The sequence below is a fragment of the Esox lucius genome, chromosome 19 (genome assembly GCF_011004845.1).
Source record: "Esox lucius isolate fEsoLuc1 chromosome 19, fEsoLuc1.pri, whole genome shotgun sequence".
NCBI classification, from domain to species: domain Eukaryota; kingdom Metazoa; phylum Chordata; class Actinopteri; order Esociformes; family Esocidae; genus Esox; species Esox lucius.
Window position 1 is genome coordinate 28,717,299 of NC_047587.1, and position 23,192 is coordinate 28,740,490.

Genomic DNA, 23,192 nt, shown 5'->3' on the forward strand with positions numbered 1-23,192 from the left:
ATCTCAATAAACACTGAAAATGCTCTGGAATCTTTGAATGTATTTTTCTGGAAAACAGTTTTGTTCTGCCATAGTTTTAAATGGACATTTGTTAGTTGGAATACAGAAATAATAACGGCACAACTTAAAAGCTACGATTAACCGCTTTTCATTAGAATATAAAAGTCAAAATGTGATTTGGGGTGTAAGTGATTGATTTTATGTTGAAATCTTCAACACTTGCCTAATTTGTATGAATGGGAATGCATAACATCATGCAAAAGAATACACATTTTGGGGGGACTGTTTTGGTTTACATACTGCCAGAAAAGAAAATGTTTTGGATAATCACTGTTAATGTCTTTTAAGTCACACGTTATATTATATTGGTGGTAAATTAAGAAAAGGTCCATAGAAATACCGAAATATAAAATGCTAAAATATTCAGGAAAAAGTGTAGTTCTGTGAAAAGCCAATTCTGGATTATACTAAATCATTATACTCCTTGATGGATCTCATACTTGCTTATAGCAGGAAAATGCTTCAGATTATGAAAGCTATAAGGTCCTGTTATGAAGTACGTGTCTCAGCAGTTATGGATGACGTATTACATTTATTTTTCATTTGCCCTCTAATCGTGGACTAGTTAAGACCTGGGACAGGTGCATTACATGCCAGGTAGAATAGAAGACAAGCAGTACTCTTGGTCCACTAAGTTGGAGTTGAGACTAAAAGGAACCATCTTAAAAACAAAACATGACACATGATTATCAGAAATATGCAGATATTTATTTACACATACATCTGCATTGCATAGACTTTTAGAATTTGAGCCAAGGGCTGGGATCAGGGACAAGGGGCTATGAGGACAGGAAGGGGCTGCCCAACCTTAACTGCACATCCTATTACTGCATCATTATCATAATCATCACCATTATTATTTATTTATTTATTATAATCATTATCAACATCAAGACAACTGTTGGACTGTTCCCAAGTCACGCGAGAAGTAAAAAACTGATCAGCATCAACATGGGTACAAAGATTGGCTTGGATATGCAGTTTATCATGAAGAACATTCAGAATCTCAGTACACTAATATGAGCACTTGATACCTCCACTGACTGTTCTGTCTTAATACAACCCGACCTTGACCCTTAACCTGAGTTCTTAACAGACTAATCCCACAACCCCGACAACAGTTGATGTACAGTTGTTAAGGGACATTTCAGGGTTTTGTCATTGCTTCCCCAGAGTCAGAAGATCTAATGGATACCATTTCAAGTCTCCACATCCAATAAGAATGAAGTCAGAGGTAGTTTTGCAAGCTAATAATAACTAGCTATAGCGCAATGACTGCTCTAAAACTATGTAACAGTGGTGCTTGTTAGCAACTTGCTTCTAACTGCACGCAGATACATAAGAATGGTATCCACAAATTAGCCTGACTGTTGGGAAGTTCATCACGAAGAATCCCCTGAAGTACATTCTGGATTAGACAACATTTTTGTAATTGAGAATACCTGAAATCTGATCAGTCTCACCATTAAGTCCCTATGGAGTTGATAGGAGACTGTGGACACTGGAAGCCTTATTGGGTGTTGCTGCATAACAGACTAACATGAAATTAGTAATGTTTCAAATTACTGTCTGAGACCACAGGGGCTTTGTCAGGTTCCAGTCCACTTAGTATCTCTGTGGTCACCTAAAGAACATATATTTGAGCTGATCTGTAATTGCATCACCAATGGTTAAGAATGTTAATAAAATAAAAAGGAAAACAGCGAATTGATAAAATGATAGAAATAACAGGATAAAAAAATGGGGTTAAAAACCTGAGGATTGGCTAGGAACTGTACAAACACGAGCCAACCACTTTCTCCTCTGTAGCTGTTACTTAATGCTAGTTCACAGTGTTCACTGTTTATTATTCACAGCACAACAGAGTATAGACTTGTTTCTCTCTGTCGTTACCTCATCAAAACATTTTGAGATTAAAGGCGCTAACATGGCCAAGCTCTCTAAATACATGGCTTTGCTTATCATACAAGCAATGTGCTGCTCCTCACAACAGAAGACCCAATGGACTGGCCTTATACACCTAGTGTTCTGTCTGTATCCATAACAACACCTATTCAGACATCTGTCATCCACATATCAGGAAGTGTACATCGGACTCCTCCCACTCCATCTGTCTCCACCTAGTAAAACAAACTAAGTAAAATTGACAATTCAGAGAGTATTGTAAGGAAAAAGTACCTTGTTGTTTTTACAAATATTTCTATACATTTATATATAATTAATTAATACAAATACACAAATTAGTATGAACATAGTGAAATTGTAAATCCTCCCCATCCATACTTTGCCACAGATTTTAAAGGGAAATGACCCAGTTTAAGTAAGACACAACAGACTACACAGTCATTACACTCAGTGAGCAGGGCTGTCAAAAGTATATTTTCTGTGAGAAGAAAGCTTAGCTAGGTTCAAAACAGCATAGCTGTGACAACATGGGGTTAAGTCACTAACAACTCTTGACCTAACAAAAACAGAGGAGAGCATTGTGCAGCCTCTACACTCCAGGGAAAGAGGAGGCACCTTCCTGAGTTTTCTTAAAGTTATATATGGTCCTGGACAGCTTCCAAAAAGATAAGGGTGAATCATCTTCACTTTTCACTTTCCAAAAAATCCCTCATTCTCCTCTCTTTTCCATATTCACATGCCCTCTCCCACTTGTCTGACTCTGTCTTAGATGCGATGTGACCATTAGAACCTGAGACAACACACACATTCATCCTTACTTCATCAAAAGTCCTATACAATCTAATAAACAAAACATATGAACAAAGAAAATAAACCCAATGTCTGACTCTGCATCTCTGAAGCTCTGAAAAGACACCTTCCTACTTTGCCTAGGACTTAGAACCTTAGAGAAATGTGTTTTTGTTCGAAGAGGAGAAAAGCACTGTATCAGCAAAGCAAAGGGCCAGACAGCTGGATATGCTGGGGTCACATGGTATTCATGGGTTGCATCCCTGATAGTCAGTCAGTCACATAGTAAAACAGGAGCTAATGACTGTTTCCTCTAAATTACACTACAGGGGCTTAGGAATATGATGACATTGCCAAAGTAGTCAAATATTTATTAGAAAACAACTTTGCCGTTATCATCGTTTCTCCATTAACCCTAGACAGATGGCAATAATGTCATTAGCTAATACAGTCAGTCAGAAATAACTAACAGTAAAAATGACATCTAGGTCAGACTCTGTAAACATCTCTTAGTCTTAGCTTGCTAGCTAAAGTTATCCAGCATCCAAAGTCAATCTGTCAACATCAATATTATATATTATTACAGTTTCAAGCCAAAGTAGTGCAATTTAGATCAAATATTCAACAGTGCAACACTGAGGACGCACTGAGTAGAGGGTTCAATCAGACATCAGTCCCGAAACACATTCACAACCACATCCTGAGGAAAATGCCCATCCAACCAATATGGTGACACTAAACCAGTTGGATGCCAGATGTATGTGAGATGGGGGTTGGGAGAGAGTGATTTGGGTCTTCTAGAAGGTCTGTTCGGGGATCAGTGTGTTGAACGGACGGTCCCACAGTGTGGTGGTGATTCCAAAACCTGCAGAGGAAAACAACAAATGTCTTGAGTGAGAGGACTGAAGAACACATGCTGGAATACTGCTAAAATAGATAAGAAGCAATCTCAGAGACAGATAATACACAGTACTTCATCTTTTATGTTCTCTAAAAGCCGTTATGCCTGCAGAGGTATGCTGGTACAAAGAGCCATTGGATCCTCCCTACCTGCTCTTTGGTGTTCAAAATGGTGCTTGACGTGGTATGCCTTGAGGCTGTACAGGTAGGAATTTCTCTTGGGGGAGCCGTAGTGAAGGTAGTAGTGGATCATGTCGTACACCACGTACCCAAACAGCCCCCCCACAAAAAGGGACACCCCCAGGGTCTCCGGGAAGATCTTGGTCAGCAGGAGGTACAAGCCTCCTATCGCCACTGAGGCCAGGCCAGGGGGAAAGACCAGACGGGAGCCATCATAGGGTGACTGGAGGGAGAAAACCACAGGATTAACCAGGCCCGCCGCCGGGGGGCCCTACTGGCATCGGGGGGGCAGGGGGTGCGGGGTGGCCCAGAGTGGCTGGGTCTAACTGTGATACCGCTATTCTCCAGGTTGATGACCTGAGATTAACCACTGTGTTAGTTCAGAAGAACACAGACATTGTCCGGTTTACTGAAAACGTTGGTTTCATCAAACCTGCGTACACGTGGCTTGGACGTGGAACCAAAACATACACATGTTGGACACTTCCAAAGGAATCCTCAACAAATGTGCCCCAAAAAAAATTGTTTGTACTTAAAAAAGACATGGGATATTTCCCTGTTGTGTGTCCATATCTCACCTTATGATGTTGTCCATGCAGCAGGAAGTGAATAGTGATGAGGTAATAGTTGTGGGCGGGCGGGCGCATGTGGAAGACGAAGCGGTGGATGCAATACTCAAGGAAGGTCCACATGATCATACCCATCAAGAAGATGAAGGGGAAGCTGTACTTGTGCACCAAGATGGAGTAGTCTGTAGAAGGAGGGGCAGATACAGAGTTACACAGGAACGACATAGCTACTACACTGCAAATGGGAAAAAGGATATACAGTACAGGCCAAAAGTTTGGACACACCTTCTCATTCAATGCGTTTCCTTTATTTTCATGACTATTTACATAGTAGATTCTCACTGAATACATCAAAACTATGAATGAACACATGTGGAATTATGTACTTAACAGAAAAGTGTGAATTAACTGAAAACATGTATTATATTCTAGTTTCTTCAAAGTAGCCACCCTTTGCTCTGATTACTGCTTTGCACACTCTTGGCATTCTCTTGATGAGCTTCAAGAGGTAGTCACCTGAAATGGTTTTCCAATAGTCTTGAAGGAGTTCCCAGAGATGCTTAGCACTTGTTGGCCCTTTTGCCTTCACTCTGCGGTCCAGCTCACCCCAAACCATCTCGATTGGGTTCAGGTCTGGTGACTGTGGAGGCCAGGCCATCTGGCACAGCACTCCATCACTCTCCTTCTTGGTCAAATAGCCCTTACACAGCCTGGAGGTGTGTTTGGGGTCATTGTCCTGTTGAAAAATAAATGATGGTCCAACTAAATGCAAACCGGATGGCATGGCATGTCGCTGCAGGATGCTGTGGTAGCCATGCTGGTTCAGTATGCCTTCAATTTTGAATAAATCCCCAACAGTGTCACCAGCAAAGCACCCCCACACCATCACACCTCCTCCTCCATGCTTCATGGTGGGAACCAGGCATGTAGAATCCATCCGTTCACCTTTTCTGCATCGCACAAAGACATGGCGTTTGGAACCAAAGATCTCAAATTTGGACTCATCAGACCAAAGCACAGATTTCCACTGGTCTAATGACCTTGTGTTTCTTGACCCAAACAAATCTATTCTGCTTGTTGCCTCTCCTTAGCAGTGGTTTCCTAGCAGCTACTTGACTATGAAGGCCTGATTCGCGCAGTCTCCTCTTAACAGTTGTTCTAGAGATGTGTCTGCTGCTAGAACTCTGTGTGGCCTTCAGCTGGTCTCTAATCTGAGTTGCTGTTAACCTGCGATTTCTGAGGCTGGTGACTCGGATTAACTTATCTTCAGCAGCAGAGGTGACTCTTGGTCTTCCTTTCCTGGGGCGGTCCTCATGTGAGCCAGTTTCGTTGTAGCGCTTAATGGTTTGCGACTGCACTTGGGGACACATTCAAAGTTTGTGCAATTTTCCGGACTGACTGACCTTCATTTGTTAAAGTAATGATGGCCACTCGTTTCTCTTTACTTAGCTGATTGGTTCTTGCCATAATATGAATTCTAACAGTTGTCCAATAGGGCTGTCGGCTGTGTATCAACCTGACTTCTGCACAACACAACTGATGGTCCCAACCCCATTAATAAGGAAAGAAATTCCACTAATTAACCCTGACAAGGCACACCTGTGAAGTGAAAACCATTTCAGTTGACTACCTCATGAAGCTCATTGAGAGAACACAAAGGGTTTGCAGCGCTATCAAAAAAGCAAAGGGTGGCTACTTTGAGGAATCTAAAATATAAGACATGTTTTCAGTTATTTCACACTTTTTTGTTAAGTACATAATTCCATATGTGTTCATTCATAGTTTTGATGCCTTCAGTGAGAATCTACAATGTAAATAGTCATGAAAATAAAGAAAACGCATTGAATGGGAAAGTGTGTCCAAACTTTTGGCCTGTACTGTATAATATTTGACAGATAATAAAGTATACACAGAGAGACAGTGTCTTGGTGACCTGTGTTGGCGAACAGTCTGGTTGTCTCCTGTCCCAAGGTAGTGTAACTGTACCAGCTGAGGTAGATAACCAATGGAATCCACACAACAGGGACCATGTACCTACAAGCAGACAATCCAACATCAAAATGCAAACTGCAGTGTGTCTGTGTAGGGGCCTAAATGCAGTTTCTAAATAGAATCTGAATATTTGACTAATTGATTCAATAATTTAAGTAAATATACAAACAATTGTAACTACACAGTTAATTTATTTATTAGGAATTGGAAGGAATATTTACAGTATTTACAGTTCATATTTACAGTATGTAGTAACTTAATTTTTTATTCCTCAAACTAAAATGTGTGGATTATTTAGAATGCCTAAAATCTCATTAATCTTACATTTGTAGTTTTTGGGAATAGGAGACTGTTATTGTTGCGTCCTTTGATACTCTCGCAAGGAAAGGTTTTGGGGTGGTAATGTTCTGGCAGTCAGGCAAGAAGACAGTGGAGCCACACAGTTTTTTGACCCCTCTTGCTATTCTCCCAAATATTAATGATTCTGAAACTGACCATATGTGTGTACCAATTACTGCCTATGTCAAAGTAAATAGTTGAACTACATCTAGTGGTCATGTGGATTTTGTACGTGGATTTGGACGAGGGGAATCGTTAGAGCGTCAAGCTGAGGCTTCATTCATTGGAAACCTATTGTCTGTGGTTGACTTTTAGTGATTTCTCAGAGGAAGATTAAGACGAGCGTGGGTTTAGAGCATGCGTTCAACAGAGAATCTCAACTGAAAATAGCCTTTCAGTCCGGGGCTAGGCTTAATCTGTGTCTGGGAAACCGTCCAGAAGTGAAAATCTTACCAGGATGTCTTGGTGCTGGCCTCTAGAAAATAATTCCCAAACAGACGAATTGGCCGGTCCACGGGTTGGTGTACCCAGGTGTCGTATTTCTCTCCCAGGTGGCCCACCTGCCAGGCCAGGGGCTTCCTCCAGTCCACCAGGTCCTGCAGGGAAGGCCAGAGAGCCAGGGCTCAGGTTACAGGTTACACAGAACAATAACATCAGCCTTATAGCATGAATCAGAACAGCATACAGCTTCATACACGTTGCTTTAATCTGTCACAACATCAGAACCACTTCTGCCTAAAAGTGAAATTGAAATATTTTTCTTGTAAAATGCTGATTTAAGGCATAGCATAATATTATCTGTGGTATTATCTTCATGTGACAGTGATAGAGATAGTGATCTGGCGTGTCTGACTGATACTGGTGCATCTGTCCACCAGGTGGAGGTAAAGAGATGGATGTCACCACTACTTCACACTTCAGAACCAGGAAAAACATGGCTTTGTGTAATTCCCAGACTACGATGTGGGCACCGAGGTTAAGGATTTACCTATTGCATTTCTTTCTCAACCCATTAGTAAACACCAACTTCACCTCATAACATGACCTTAGATAGTGATGAGGTGGGCAGAGTGAATTTGGCATTTTATGAGCCAAGGACTACAATCAATTACAGGGCGGTTTAGGTGGATACTACACTGTTATGCAATAACTAACTATTGTCTATGGCAGACAATATAAAACCATTCACTGAGTCTGAGGTGACAAGGATCTATTCAGAATGTAAAAACAAATGTTGGCCTGTGGTCATGCAGAGAGTGTTAACTAGCCTGTTCAAATGTAACTAATCTCAACTTAGTATTTGATTTATTGAAACAATTTAGCTTGTACAACCTTTTATCCTTAAGTTCATTGCACTCTGTGGAAGTAGATAAAGGGCTTGATAGCCAAAATCCCAAACTATCCCTTTCAAAGTATGGAGAAGATGGTTTTAGTTATGTATGTATGGAGGAGCAAACTGACAGGTCAAAATGGGGAGCTATGACATCATTTGGTACTGTATCTCATGGTTAAGGTATGCAGATTAAATATTTCTCCAATGTGCAGGAGGCAAGGCATAATGAGCCAGTGTGAGAAAAGCTGCCCTAGATATGTGATGAGGAATGTCAAGCGTTATGCCACCACTCAACTAATCGCAATGACAGAAACACAACTGGCCCCTGCAGGCTCTGCGAATAAAGAACGATGACTGGATGTTTTTCACAAGCTTTTCCAACAAGATTCCTCAAGCCTGAGATAGATGGCCCATGCTAAATTAGTGATAAAAAAAATTAAGTCAGCAGCTCAAACTATATCAACGTGTTTTGGCCGATCCTGTTTCGGTAAAAAGCTAACTGGCATGGCTGGAAAAATTTAACCACTCTAATATTGCAAGTTATAGATGTGGACACAAGCACTGACCATCCGAGTATGGTTCACAATGTCCAGTCTTTGCTTACATTCACTTTCTTTAGATATGCTGGAGTAAAACCAACAGAAATGTGTGATTCTGCATGGGTACACAGTTAAATTAAGATTAGATATTAGATTCTTCAATAATAATTGGATAACTATAACTGAATGAGTGCAATAAATGTTGGAGCCTCTCCACGTGACCCCTTTAAGATCTGGTACCGGCCTATCTCTACACCAGTAGTACTAGTTTTACTGTATCAGCATCGTCTTAACCTGGAATGCTTACTGATAAGCCTGACTCATCTATATGCATTACAGACTGACACAAGATATTCAACACTGTCTTTGTGTAATTAGCTGTGAAAACAGGCGGCCATTGTTTTCCAAGCTGGGTGAATGACCAGGGAGCATGTTAACCTCTTCAATATAAGACTTGTTTGAAAATTCCCAGCATTTTTTTCCCTCTCATCCTCCTGTACGATGTGTAAAATGCAGGAGTGTACTGTCTGCTCACAGACCTCAGGTGGAACAGCATGAACGCTAAACTCAAGGGCCTCGGACAAGACACATCAACCCTGCCTGCCTGCAAACAGTGACTTTTTACTTGTTAAAAAGTACCAAGTAAAAGTACTTCCACCATCTCCACTAGGACTTTTCTCTATATACCAGATGGGGGACGTTCTAAATGACCAAAAATAACTCCCTTTACCTTTCCTTAATTAGGAACTTTCCTCAACTCGTGAACAAGTCCTTTTACTTTGTACATTTAGACCTCATCTTCTCCTACGTAACTGAGACATACTGTCCCAGAGTTGTCCCTAAGATTCTCAGATACAGTAAGACTCTGGGACCTGAGCCATACCCTGAGCTGAATCCCTCCAAACCCCTCCAAAATAAAATCAAAATAAAACCCACCACTGGTTTTATTTAACATGCTTTTCTACTTTCCTATCTTAACTAACAGAAAAAAATTGAAGAGACACAACATCTACAAATCTGCCCCTAGCCATCCAACTTAAATGGTGCTGTATACAAAGTTGACCTTACCGATCTCACCTCTGACTCCCCAATGCCCATAGAGCAGCTCATCTCAAACAGTATTTCATCATATTATAGTTTCCTTTTGCCATACATCACTACATTGTACCAAGATGTCTCCTAAACTTTCCTCTCTGTGTAATATCTGCCAATATTGCCCCCCCCAAAAAAATGACTGACCTGTGGTCTGGCTGCAGACTGCACGTCCAATCAAACCCTGACATTACAACTTAAGAGCTATTGTTTAATTGATCTCCAGAAATTAGCCACTGATGGACAGTACCGGAAGAGACTTTACTGGTAGTTACTGGTCCTATTCTCTAAGCAATAGCCCATCACCTACGTATTTTTTTCATATAGAGCTAAAGTACACAATATGGCCAAAAGTATGTGGACACCCCCACTAATTATTGAGTTCAGGTGTTGCAGCCACACCCACTGCTCATAGGTGCATAAAATCCAGCACACAGCCATGAAATCTCCATAGACAAACATTGGCATTGGGTCATACTGAAGAGCTTAAACGTGGCACTGTCATAGGATGCCACCTTTGCCACAAGACATTACTGCCCTACTATAACCTCCCTGGTCAACTGCAAGTCCTATAACTGTGAAGTGGGAACATCTAGGAGTAACAACAGCCCAGCCACGAAGTGGAAGACCACACAAGCTCACAGAGCAGGGCCACCAAGTGCTGAAGCACGTAGCGTGGAAAAATCACTCACCACATAGATCCACACTGCCTCTGGATGTGGCGGATGCCAGGGCCAACAAGTGCTACCTACTGGAATGCATACTGCCTACTGTAATGTTTGGTGGAGGATGTTTGTCTGGGGCTGTGTTTCAGGGTTTGGGCTAGGCCCCTTAGTTCCAGTGAAGAGTCATAGGATACAAAGACATTTTAGACAGTTGGGTGCTTTAAACTTTGTGGCAGCTGTTTGGGGAAGGCCCTTTCCTGTTCCAGCATGTCTGAGCCCCTGTGCACAAAGTGGGGTCCATAAAGACATGGTTCGATGAGGTTGGTGTGGGGGAACCCAAGTGGCTTGCACAGTGCCCCTGACCACAACACCACTGAACACCTTTGGGATGAATTGTAACGGCGATTACAAGCCAGGCCTTCTCCTCCAACATCAGTGCCTGAACTCACACATGCTCTTTTGGCAGAATGGGCACAAATTCCCACAGAAACAAAATCTTGTGGAAAGCCGTCCCAGGAGAGTGGCAGCTGTTGTCACTGCAAAGTAGGGGCCAACTCCATATTAACGCCCATGGTTTTGGAATGGGACGTCCCAACAAGCTCATACAGATGTGATGGTCGTGTGTCCTCATACTTTTGGCCATATAGTGTACATCTACTAGCGGTGTAGATTGCATTAAAATATGTTGTTGTCTCAAACAAGTCAGCTTGTCAACATTTGGTCTCATATGTCTCTACACTGTGTCTTTCTAATTCTCACTTGCCCTCTCTCTTTCACAGGGTTTTCTCTCTCACCGTGTCCAGGTTCACTTGACTGCATTTGCTGAGTGGTGAAGGCTCCTCGTCCTCTGTGCGCTCCTTAGACTTCCTCCTCTTCCTTGCAGTCTGTGGAACAGAATTATGACAATTAGGGATTGTGAGCTCCAATTCAAAATGCAAACATGAGGAGGATATCCATTAAGACAATACAGATCAGCATTATGACCACTGACAGGTGAAGTGAATAACATTCAAAGTGAATAAAATCTATGCTGGTACTGATAGAACGTTTGTTGCGTATGGGGCGTATGGGGCTGCGTAGCCACAGACCAGTCAGGGTGCCAATGCCGACCCCTGTACCACTGCTGAAAGCACCTACAATGGGCATGTGAGCATCAGAACTGGACCACGGTGCAATGGAAGGTGGCCTGGTCTGATGAATCACGTTTTCTTTTACATCATGTGGATGGCCGGGTGTGTGTGTTCTTTGTTTACCTGGAGAACACATGGCACCAGGATGCACTATGGGAACAAGGCAAGCCGGCGGAGGCAGTGTGATGCTTTGGGCAATGTTCTGCTGGGAGACCTTGTGTCCTTGGGTTACTTTGACATGTACCACCTACCTGAGCATTGTTGTAGACCATGTGTACCCTTACATGGCAACGGTATCCTCTGATGGCATTGGCCTCTTTCAGCAGGATAATGCGCCCTGCCACAAAGCGAAAATGGGTCAGGAATGTTTTGAGGAACAATGAGCTCAAGGTGTTGACTTGGCCTCCAAATTCCCCAGATCTCAATCCAATCAAGCATCTGTGGGATGTGCTGGACAAACAGGTCCGATCCATGGAGGCCCCACCTTGCAACTTACAGGACTTAAAGGATCTGCTGCTAACGTCTTGGTGCCAGATACCACAGCACACCTTCAGAGATCTAGTGGAGTCCATGCCTCGACGGGTCAGGGCTGTTTTGGCGCCAAAAGGGGGACCTACACAATATTAGACAGGTGGTCATAATGTTGTGGCTGATCGGTGTATAATGTTATAATGGGTACCGTTTATATTATTACCATGAGGACTTACAATATGGTTAAAGGAGAAGTTAGCTTTTTTTTTTTTTTATCAAATCAACAATTCTTATGTGCAAGCAACACATTTAAAAAAAAAATCTCACAACTAATTAGGTTAATTGGCAATTGGTCAGTTACATGATTGAGTATAAAAAGAACATCCCAGAGAGGATGAGTCTTAAAATCTGCGTACTCCACAAAAACACCCAAACGCTATTTATTCTATACAACCTATCTGTAAATCGACCCGTCCAAGCCCAAACATTTTCAAATTGGCGGGGAAGCCTACCTATCTGGCAGCACTGCCAATATGAAAAGAGGTTTTCTCCTACAGTCAAATTCGCTGTAGGCTATTTAGTGAATGAGCGCATAATCATGTATTACCATGCCGACACAAAGAGGTGGTGCGAGATTTTGGGAAGACGGCCGCCTTTGAATTTTATATTCAGGAAAATCCCTGAAAATGCTTTAATTTTCCATAATTTAATAATATGGTATACTCATCATAATTCAGTTTTATTATCCCCAGTGAGTGTCTCTGTCCTGAAGGACAGCCTAGTCCAGTGTGTGTGCTTGTTTTTCCTTTGAATTGGTGCCTAATTGAGACCAATAAACCAGGTGTGGGAAATTCCTAACTAAATAGTCATCAAAGTAATAGTGACCTAATTAGTCAATCAGATAAAAGGTAAGTGGGAAAACCTGCAGACACTCAGCCCTCTGTGGAACCGGTTTGACACCTGTGTCACCTGTCTCAGTGTCATCACTCCCAACCAACGTGTGTCCATAAAACGTTCTTCCTATCCCTCTTTGTTCCCTTTCCTCTCCTCTCCCTGACAGCTCCCCTAAGTGTCAGACAAATTAAATATCAACCAGGTTTCTGTCAGCAGAGCGGCAGCTCTCTCTCTCTCTACTCCCCGGCCAAAAAGTTGATGAACCACTCCCACCATCTTACTTACAGATCTCTTTGGGAACTTAACACCTCACAAGGAAGCCCAGCCTGTCAGTACCACAGTTTGTTCTAAATGAAAAAGCTATTAAATACTATTAATACTAATGACATATCTCTGCTTCCTACATATGTAACCCCAGTTATGTTTAGCTAACTTCTACCACCACACACTCACATTATCTCTTTCTCAGTCTCCCTTCAGCTCTCTCTTTCTCTCATTGTTCTCATCATTGTTCTCATTACAAGATTCATGCTGACACATTCCACTGACAGCTAATAGGTAAACGATTGACTATAAAAAACATACTCAAAGACTTAGAACATTTCCGTCAACATGCAGGCCTCCTAAAATCTAATTTTAGATTTGAATCTGTTGCTAAACAGACAACTGCATACCAGACTTAAACTAATAACAACAGGTTTCACTCCCAGCTTCATTCAAGTGTTGAATATTGTATATGATGAAAACAAGGAAATATACTATTAAGTATAAGTATTGTTATTTTAATATTGACTGATTAATCACTAACTGTCCACTGAAAAAAGATTATCTTACTGTGGCCAATGTATGAAATACAATACCAAGCAAAGTTATGACAATGGCAACTTATGACCTGAACAAGGTTATGACAATACAACAGAACAATCACAAATAGATCTGGCACCACATCTAGAGCTGGTTTTGATCAAATGTTTACCAACATGGCTGAATTATAGAATAACACATATCAGTGGCACTAGGCTGCAGTTGTAATGTACTCACGAGATGAAGCAAAAGCAAGGGCTAACGTAACTTAAAAGAGATAATACAATATGTTTTCAAAAGGTTCAATGAGTAAAACCACAGTCTTGGACTAATGTGTATGACGAAGAGAATCCAGAAGTAGCCCTCTGAGTATATTACATTATTTATTGGAATTGTTCATCAACATGCACGTATGTTAAAAGAAAACTAACTCTGACAACTGTTAGAGCCTGCTGGTTGATGATGAAGAATGGTAGCAGACAGATGTGGAAGGAATCTAAGCTCGGGATGGGAGATATCCTGATTTTAGTAATGACAATGTACCGTTTGGTGTCCTTCCTGGTCCTACAGCTAAAACTAAACCACTGTAATGGTTTCAAAACATTATTTGAGAACTGAACCAGATATTATACAGATAGAAAGGTTAATAAAAGTTACCATAACACTTAGTGCTCAGTCCCTCTTTCATGACACACTTTCCTTTGTAAGGGCATCCTACTCCCTCCTATCAATCTTGCCCAGTATAAACACCTGCCTCAACCAGAAAAAATATCCCATTTTGATACCTGCACGAAGTTGGACCCCCACCCACCACAAAACTTTGGCAAAATAGGCTTAATCGTTTGTGCTCTGTTTGTGCTGGTTTGTGCTGTTAAAATCTTTGTTTGTGCTGCTGTCATTTTTTTGATATTAAATAGAATTGTATAGGTCATTCTGAGGTCACTCAACCTCTCAACATGCTCCAAACTGAACCAAAATATTTGTTTGTGCTTTGTTTGCTTCGTCTCTTGTTTGGGCAGGTGACATCATCACCTATAATTAAACGTTTAATATATAAAACACAGCAGCGGCACAAACAAAACTCTTAACAGCACAAACTGTCACAAACCGGCAAAAAACTGGTACAAACAAAGAAGACTATTTTGGGTGAATTTGGAGCAAGTTTGGGATCTGTTTATGTTCTGTTTGGTTTTTGCCTCTCTTCTTGAATGTAAGCAAGCAAGCAAGTTTATTTATATAGCACAATTCATACATACTGTAGAAGCAATTCAATGTGCTTTACAAATAAATAAAAAAATAATACAATAGAATAAAAACAAATACTAGAATAAAAACAATAAAACAATATAATAATAAAACATAGAAAAATACAATAGAGATTGAATAAAAATACAATAAAAATATCAATTAGTCTAACAGTGTGGTTAAGTTCATGCGCTCAGTGTTTTTAACCTGGATTTAAAAATGGATTCGTTTGGGGCCTGTCTAAGATCTTCTGGTCGTTAGTTCCAGTTGTGTGCGGCATAATTGCTAAATGCAGCTTTGCCATGTTTAGTTTGGACTCCGGGCTCTACTAGCTGACCTGAGTTCATGGATTTGAGAGCCCTTCTCAGTCCACCTTCTTCAATGTAGCCTGTTCTGTCTGTTTTTGTTCCCTTTGTCCTGTCTTCATCATTATTGCTTTCACCAGTATCTTAGAGACCCCTTGTCATGTCCCTACTTAAGCTCCTGCCATTGTGTGTTTTCTCAGTAACTGTTGCATGCTACGGTTGTCATGTTGTGTCACGTCTTTTTGGGAAATAAACACCCATTTGTTGCACCGTCTGTGTCCTGCAGCCTCCTTGGATCGTGACAGGGGGCTGAGTGACCTCAGAATGACTTACAAAATATTATTTAATATCTAAAAAATAGTTCGGTGAGGCCATGGAGAAGGACTATCGGCTCGAAGAGATTCTGGCAAACCATCCGGCGCCTCAGGAGTGGGAAACAGTGCCCTACCAACGCTGTTTACAGTAGAGGTGGGCAGCTGTTGACCTCAACTGAGGATGTCGTCGGGCGGTGGAAGGAGTACTTCGAGGATCTCCTCAATCCCGCCGTCACGTCTTCCATTGAGGAAGCAGAGGATGAGGGCTCAGAGGTGGACTCGTCCATCACCCGAGCTGAAGTCACAGAGGTGGTCAAGAAACTCCTCGGTGGCAAGGCACCGGGGGTGGATGAGATCCGCCCTGAGTACCTCAAGTCTCTGGATGTTGTGGGGCTGTCTTGGCTGACACGCCTGTGCAACATCGCGTGGCAGTCGGGGACAGTGCCTCTGGGATGGCAGACCGGGGTGCTTTTTAAGAAGGGGGACCGGAGGGTGTGTTCCAACTACAGGGGGATCACACTTCTCAGCCTCCCCGGGAAAGTCTATGTCAGGGTTCTGGAGAGGAGAATACGGCCGATAGTAGAACCTCGGATTCAGGGGGAACAGTGTGGTTTTCGTCCAGGCCGTGGAACACTGGACCAGCTCTATACTCTCTACAGGGTGATGGAGGGTTCATGGGAGTTTGCCCAACCAATCTACATGTGTTTTGTGGATTTGGAGAAGGCATTCAACTGTGTCCCTCGCGGCATCCTGTGGAGAGTGCTTCGGGAATATGGGGTCCTGGGTCCTTTGCTAAGGGCTGTCAGGTCCCTGTACGACCGAAGCAGGAGCTTGGTCCGCATTGCCGACAGTAAGTCAGACTTGTTCCCTGTGCATGTTGGACTCCGGCAGGGCTGCCCTTTGTCACCGGTTCTGTTTGTAATTTTTATGGACAGAATTTCTAGGCGCAGCCAGGGGCCGGAGGGTGTCAGGTTTGGGGACCACACGATTTCGTCTCTGCTCTTTGCGGATGATGTTGTCATGTTGGCCCTTTCAAGCCAGGACCTTCAGCATGCACTTGGACGGTTTGCAGCCGAGTGTGAAGCGGTGGGGATGAAAATCAGTACCTCCAAATCCGAGGCCATGGTCCTCAGTCGGAAAAGGGTGGCTTGCCCACTTCAGGTTGGTGGAGAGTGCCTGCCTCAAGTGGAGGAGTTTAAGTATCTAGGGGTCCTGTTCACGAGTGAGGGAAGGATGGAACGGGAGATTGACAGACGGATCGGTGCAGCTTCTGCAGTAATGCGGTCGATGTATCGGTCTGTCGTGGTGAAGAAAGAGCTGAGCCGCAAGGCGAAGCTCTCGATTTACCGGTCAATCTACGTTCCTACTCTCACCTATGGTCATGAGCTTTGGGTCATGACCAAAAGGACAAGATCCCGGATACAGGCGGCCGAAATGAGCTTTCTCCGCAGGGTGGCTGGGCGATCCCTTAGAGATAGGGTGAGAAGCTCGGTCACCCGGGAGGAGTTCAGAGTAGAGCCACTGCTCCTCCACATCGAGAGGGGTCAGCTGAGGTGGCTTGGGCATCTGTTTCTGATGCCTCCGGAACGCCTTCCTGGGAAGGTGTTCCGGTCCCGTCCCACCGGGGAGGAAGACCCCAGGGAAGACCTAGGGACACGCTAGAGGGGACTATGTCCCACCGGAAGAGCTGGAGGAAGTGTCTGGGGAGAGGGAAGTCTGGGCATCCCTGCTTAGACTGCTGCCCCCGCGACCCGGCCCCAGATAAGCGGAAGATGATGCGATGCGATCAAAAAAATAATAGCAGCACAAACAAAAAATGTAATGGCACAAACCAGCACAAACAGAGCACAAACTATTGTGCAAATTCTGCCAACATTTTGCTTTGGGTGGGGGGCCAACTTCACGCAGGTCTTTAACCTGTCTTGCTCTAGAGTACCCCGTTCCAGAAGAGCAAAAACTGCACTGTAATTAGCGTAAATTGTGATTTACTGAACTTCATTTAACAAATAAATCTGAAGCCAGGTAAATGGTAGAGCAGTCTGTCAGCAGTCATCTGCAGTTGTTTTGATGGTCTGTAACTAATCACTTCCATCGGCGGCTGCTTTATTTTTTCAGCCAAGATGTGTTACTGACTGACGTGTTGCCTCACATGGGCAGCAAAACAAAATGAAAGGGAACTCAAAAGAGAAAGGGGAAGTGATATACTGACAATAAGTATCCAAACCGCTTCACAAGCTGAGAAGACATTTTCTTGCAAAATAAACTTCTTGCTAAAAATATGTATCTTGGTGGCATAAATTGGCCAAGCATGTATGAAAGGTTAACTCAAATCAATATTGGTCATACAGTGATTGAAATCATATGGAATGACCAATTCATTAACAGAAACATACAAAAAAACACATGAGCATAAGCAAAGATAATCCCCCGAGCAGGACTTTTGAACATCAGAGGCCGAGTAGGCAAACGTTTCCTGTTACAGTATTTGGTATATGACAGTTTTATTTCAGGGTATTAGTGCAACTAAGCACTAACACACTGAAAACAAGTTGATGTATCAGTATATGCGTAATGCGTAGAAGACAGTCAGACATGTGCATGTAAATAAAAACACAAACACTGTGTAAATCAGCAACAAAGGATGATTCTCCAAGGAGCAGCAGTTTGAAACCAGTATGTAATTAAAGTAACTGTCACTATCCAGTCCTGAATGCAGTGCCACATCTCTCATTCACACACTATTATATAGCAACAGAAACTGCATTAAGTAATGAAGCTTCCTGAAAGGGAACAGAATGTACCAAAAGAACCAGAAAGAGCTAAAATACCCTACACCCCATGCCAAAGACTGTGACACTGAGGTGATAGAGGCACTCTACCTGACTGTACATAGACTTGAGTTCACCAAGGATAAAAATTATAAGAAGGCTTGGCTGGAATGAACAACAAATTAGATTCTGGCAAGGATTGTTCTGGGCCTGTTTAATAACTTTGGGACCTGGCTTGATCTGAAACGTCTGGGAAAACCCCCCTCGACATGACCCTGGACCTTAAGTTAGGAGTAAGTCGGCACCAGAGGCATCAAGGTTCAAATATATCGACTAGTTTATTAACAGGGGAGACAGAGATAGGTTAACACAGTGCAGGGAAAATTTAATGGGATGATTAGGACAATACATGAGTAATTAGAGGTGTGTCAAAATTTCAATAACCAAGGTTATGAATTAGCATTGAGGCTAAGAACAATTGATATTTATCAGTGGTGATCCCCAACCGGTAAATCGGTCAACGGATCGTTAGATAAATCACACTTCTATGCTTTTGTGCACATTTAGAATGTACTTTTTTTTTCAGTATTAGTACACGTAAGAGAGAGACCAGAAGGCTTTTGTTTGCTCAGCCAGAGTATGAAAGGCAAGTGGGTATGGCCATCCACACCTGACCAGTATATCTCCCATCCCGAGCTTGGTTAGACCTCACCATGGTAACACCTCAACGGCTGTTTAAAGAAGGGCTGGGCGTACACAAGGGGTGTCAAACCCATTTTGCCCTGGGGACAATATTCAGCCTTCAACAACATCTTGGACAACATCCTGCAGTTTACATTTTCCAAAATGTTCTCTGTCTATGGTGTTTGGAATTGCCAATGCTCCCTTTTATGTATTTTTTAGGTGATTAGACACAGACTAAAATCTGTATGATTATCCATTATAATATCTATTTATAGGTGAGATTTGTTTTTAATCATTAGAAGTATTCAGTTTGCTAACAACTAATTACTTATATGTGTTTATAATTAGCATTTTGAAACTAATTTCTATGTGTTTCTCTCTGCGTATCAATGATTCATCTATTCAGTCTCAAAGTTGGACAAACTATCAGACACACACCTCCCGTGATTAAAGCGACACCCTTTCATGCAACATCCAGCCCAACTTGTTAGGGGCATGACACAATAGGTGTGTGTCTGTCTATTCGTACCATATGAACTATGACATTATGTAGAGAATATAGACAGAGATGACATGGTGTATTGAATACTGACAGAGACAGTGTCATATTTTCAGCACTGACATAGATGACATGGTGTATTGAATACTGACAGAGATGACATGGTGTATTGAATACTGACAGAGATGACATGTTGTATTGAATACTGACGGAGATTACATGGCGTATTGAATATTGACAGAGACAGTGTCATATTTTCAGCACTGACATAGATGACATGGTGTATTGAATACTGACAGAGACAGTGTCATATTTTCAGCACTGACATAGATGACATGGTGTATTGAATACTGACAGAGATGACATGCTGTATTGAATACTGACAGAGATGACATGGTGTATTGAATACTGACAGAGATGACATGGCGTATTGAATACTGACAGAGATGACATGGCGTATTGAATACTGACAGAGATGACATGGTGTATTGAATACTGACAGAGATGACATGGTGTATTGAATACTGACAGAGATGACATGTTGTATTGAATACTGACGGAGATTACATGGCGTATTGAATACTGACAGAGATGACATGGCGTATTGAATACTGACAGAGATGACATGGTGTATTGAATACTGACAGAGATGACAAGGCATATTGAATACTGACAGAGATGACATGGTGTATTGAATACTGACAGAGATGACATGCCATATTGAATACTGACAGAGATGACATGGCGTATTGAATACTGACAGAGATGACATAGCGTATTGAATACTGACAGAGGTGACATGGTGTATTGAATACTGACAGAGATGACATGTTGTATTGAATATTCACAGAGATGACATGGTGTATTGAATACTGACAGAGATGACATGGTGTATTGAATACTGACAGAGATGACATGCCATATTGAATACTGACAGAGATGACATGGTGTATTGAATACTGACAGAGATGACATGGTGTATTGAATACTGACAGAGATGACATGGCATATTGAATACTGACAGAGATGACATGGTGTATTGAATACTGACAGAGATGACATGGTGTATTGAATACTGACAGAGATGACATGGCGTATTGAATACTGACAGAGATGACATGGCGTATTGAATACTGACAGAGATGACATGGCGTATTGAATACTGACAGAGATGACATGGTGTATTGAATACTGACAGAGATGACATGGCGTATTGAATTCTGACACCTTGTAAACACTGTACTATACATTTTCTTCACACCACTGGTAACACTGTACGACTTAGTTTAACAAAATAAGCAGTTATTTATTTACACATTTATTTATTTATTGGGTTTCACTGAAATTAAAAATAAAATGATCAAGATGGACCTGGCCAAAATATTATCCCCCAAAATGTACATACATAAAACACAGAGAACATTGGTTCTTCATCACACATTTATCAGGTGTGGATGGTACTATGAAAAAGAGACCTTTAGTTCTTAATCATCTATAGTGTACAGTGATGGGTGAGAGTTTTGGAGTTTGCTACACACCTCAGCACAGAGGGGTGGAACTTAATGATGCCATAGGGACATGCACATGTAGACCCAGCCCTAATTTTATATTTGCCTTTCATCAGTGCCTCCTACAACAAAACATCAAGGGTGTTTCTGTGGAGGGAATGTCTCTCTCATACAGAAAACGAAACGCATGACTAATTGAAAGTGGATAGTTAGAATACACAAGTACATTCATTTTGGATCTCATGGTGAAGCTTGTCCCCTGATGGAACTTTGATGCTGTCACCAATTGATGTATAACTTATGGGATGTTTTCAGGGTGAATTATATGTTGAGTTATCGCCTTGGTTTGTTGGCCAGCCTGACCAGGCCCCCTATAAAATGTTACACAAAGGGGAGATCTCCACTCTGGGAAGACAACATAAAGGGATTTTATGAAAATATGAAACATTAATTATCACATTGGTGTTTGGATCCTTTTTAAATCATAATGATAACAGAAATCACCCAAATGGCCCCGATCAAAAGTTTACATACCCCCCTAACAAGTTTCCATTACTGTTTGGTTTGGATCTGCCACGAAACGGTAAAGGAACAGACTACAACGGACAGTCAGAACTGCAGAAAAGATCACTGGTGCCAACCTGCCCTCCATCCAGGACAAAACCAGAGTCAGTAAAAGGGCAGGAAACATCACTGCAGATCCATCACACCCTGGATACAACCTGTTCCAGGCCCTCCCCTCTGGTAGGCACTACAGAACACTGTGTGCCAAAACGAACAGACACAGGAACAGTTTATACCCACAGGCCATCACTCTTGATGAACATTCAACTTTCATTCATTCAACATACATTCATCCTGTAATTCAGTGCTGTTCTACTGTATATATACTGTATTTATCACATCCACCTACCTCATGTACATTACACCTGCACAGAAATTATTTATTTATTCATTCCAGCATCGTTTGCACTCTGCTCCATTACACTAGATATATATAGATCACATCCACCGTCATTATGTAAATAATAATACCTCTAAAAAATATTTATTTCCAGCACCCTTTATTCCCTGCTGATTGCACTATTGTCTCATCAGTCTTACTATGTTATTGTTTTGGTTTATTAAGTGTATTTATGTGTACTGTATATTGTCTCATCAGTCTTACTATGTTATTGTTTTGGTTTATTAAGTGTATTTATGTGTACTGTATATTGTCTCATCAGTCTTACTATGTTATTGTTTTGGTTTATTAAGTGTATTTATGTGTACTGTATATTGTCTCATCAGTCTTACTATGTTATTGTTTTGGTTTATTAAGTGTATTTATGTGTACTGTATATTGTCTCATCAGTCTTACTATGTTATTGTTTTGGTTTATTAAGTGTATTTATGTGTACTGTATATTGTCTCATCAGTCTTACTATGTTAATGTTTTGGTTTATTAAGTGTATTTATGTGTTCTGTATATTGTCTCATCAGTCTTACTATGTTATTGTTTTGGTTTATTAAGTGTATTTATGTGTACTGTATATTGTCTCATCAGTCTTACTATGTTATTGTTTTGGTTTATTATGGGTATTTATGTGTACTGTATATTGCAGTCGGTGACTCTTGTTGAGTGTCCTTTGTTTACGTTTTTTAAGCACATCATGAGCCTGTATAATCCAGAGTCAAATTCCTCGTATGTGTACACACACCTGGCGAATAAAGCTGATTCTGATTCTGATACCCTTGAATGTTTGGCCTTGTTACAGACACACAAGGTGACACACACAGGTGAAAATGGCAAATACAGGTGAATTCCCCACACCTGTGGCTTTTTAAATAGCAATTAGTGTCTGTGTATAAATAGTCAATGCGTTTGTCAGCTCTCACACGGATGCACTGAGCAGGCTAGATACTGAGCCATGGGGTGCAGAAAAGAACTGTCAAAAGACCTGTGTAAAAAGGTAATGGAACTTTATAAAGATGGAAAAGGATATAAAAAGATATCCAAAGCCTTGCAAATGCCAGTCAGTACTGTTAAATCACTTATTAAGAAGTGGAAGATTCTGGGATCTCTTGATACCAAGCCAAAGTTAGGTAGACCAAGAAAGACTTCAGCCAAAACTGCCGGAAGAGTTGTTTAGGATAAAAAGAAAAACCCACAGGTAACCTCAGGGGAAATACAGGCTGCTCTGGAAAAAGATTGGTTGTTTCAAGGA

At 41.6% G+C, this 23,192-nt stretch overlaps 1 protein-coding gene across 3 annotated transcripts in view; it reads right to left on the bottom strand.

Moving 5' to 3' along the window:
* Positions 1-746: 746 nt before the first annotated feature.
* fa2h (fatty acid 2-hydroxylase) overlaps positions 747-23,192 on the bottom strand; it is a 32,149-nt gene continuing 9,703 nt past the window's right edge. For 2 of the 3 annotated variants that reach the window (XM_020040579.2, XM_010884041.4), the window contains exons 2-7: positions 11,158-11,247; positions 7,188-7,330; positions 6,337-6,437; positions 4,413-4,585; positions 3,805-4,057; positions 747-3,619 (exon numbers count right to left, since the gene is read on the bottom strand). In XM_020040579.2, the coding sequence (XP_019896138.2) occupies positions 3,552-3,619; positions 3,805-4,057; positions 4,413-4,585; positions 6,337-6,437; positions 7,188-7,330; positions 11,158-11,247 (828 nt within the window). In that variant the 3' untranslated portion in view covers positions 747-3,551. Of the gene's footprint in view, positions 3,620-3,804; positions 4,058-4,412; positions 4,586-6,336; positions 6,438-7,187; positions 7,331-11,157; positions 11,248-11,744; positions 11,856-23,192 lie in introns of those variants that run through there. The other variant, XM_034288392.1, reaches the window with a different exon arrangement.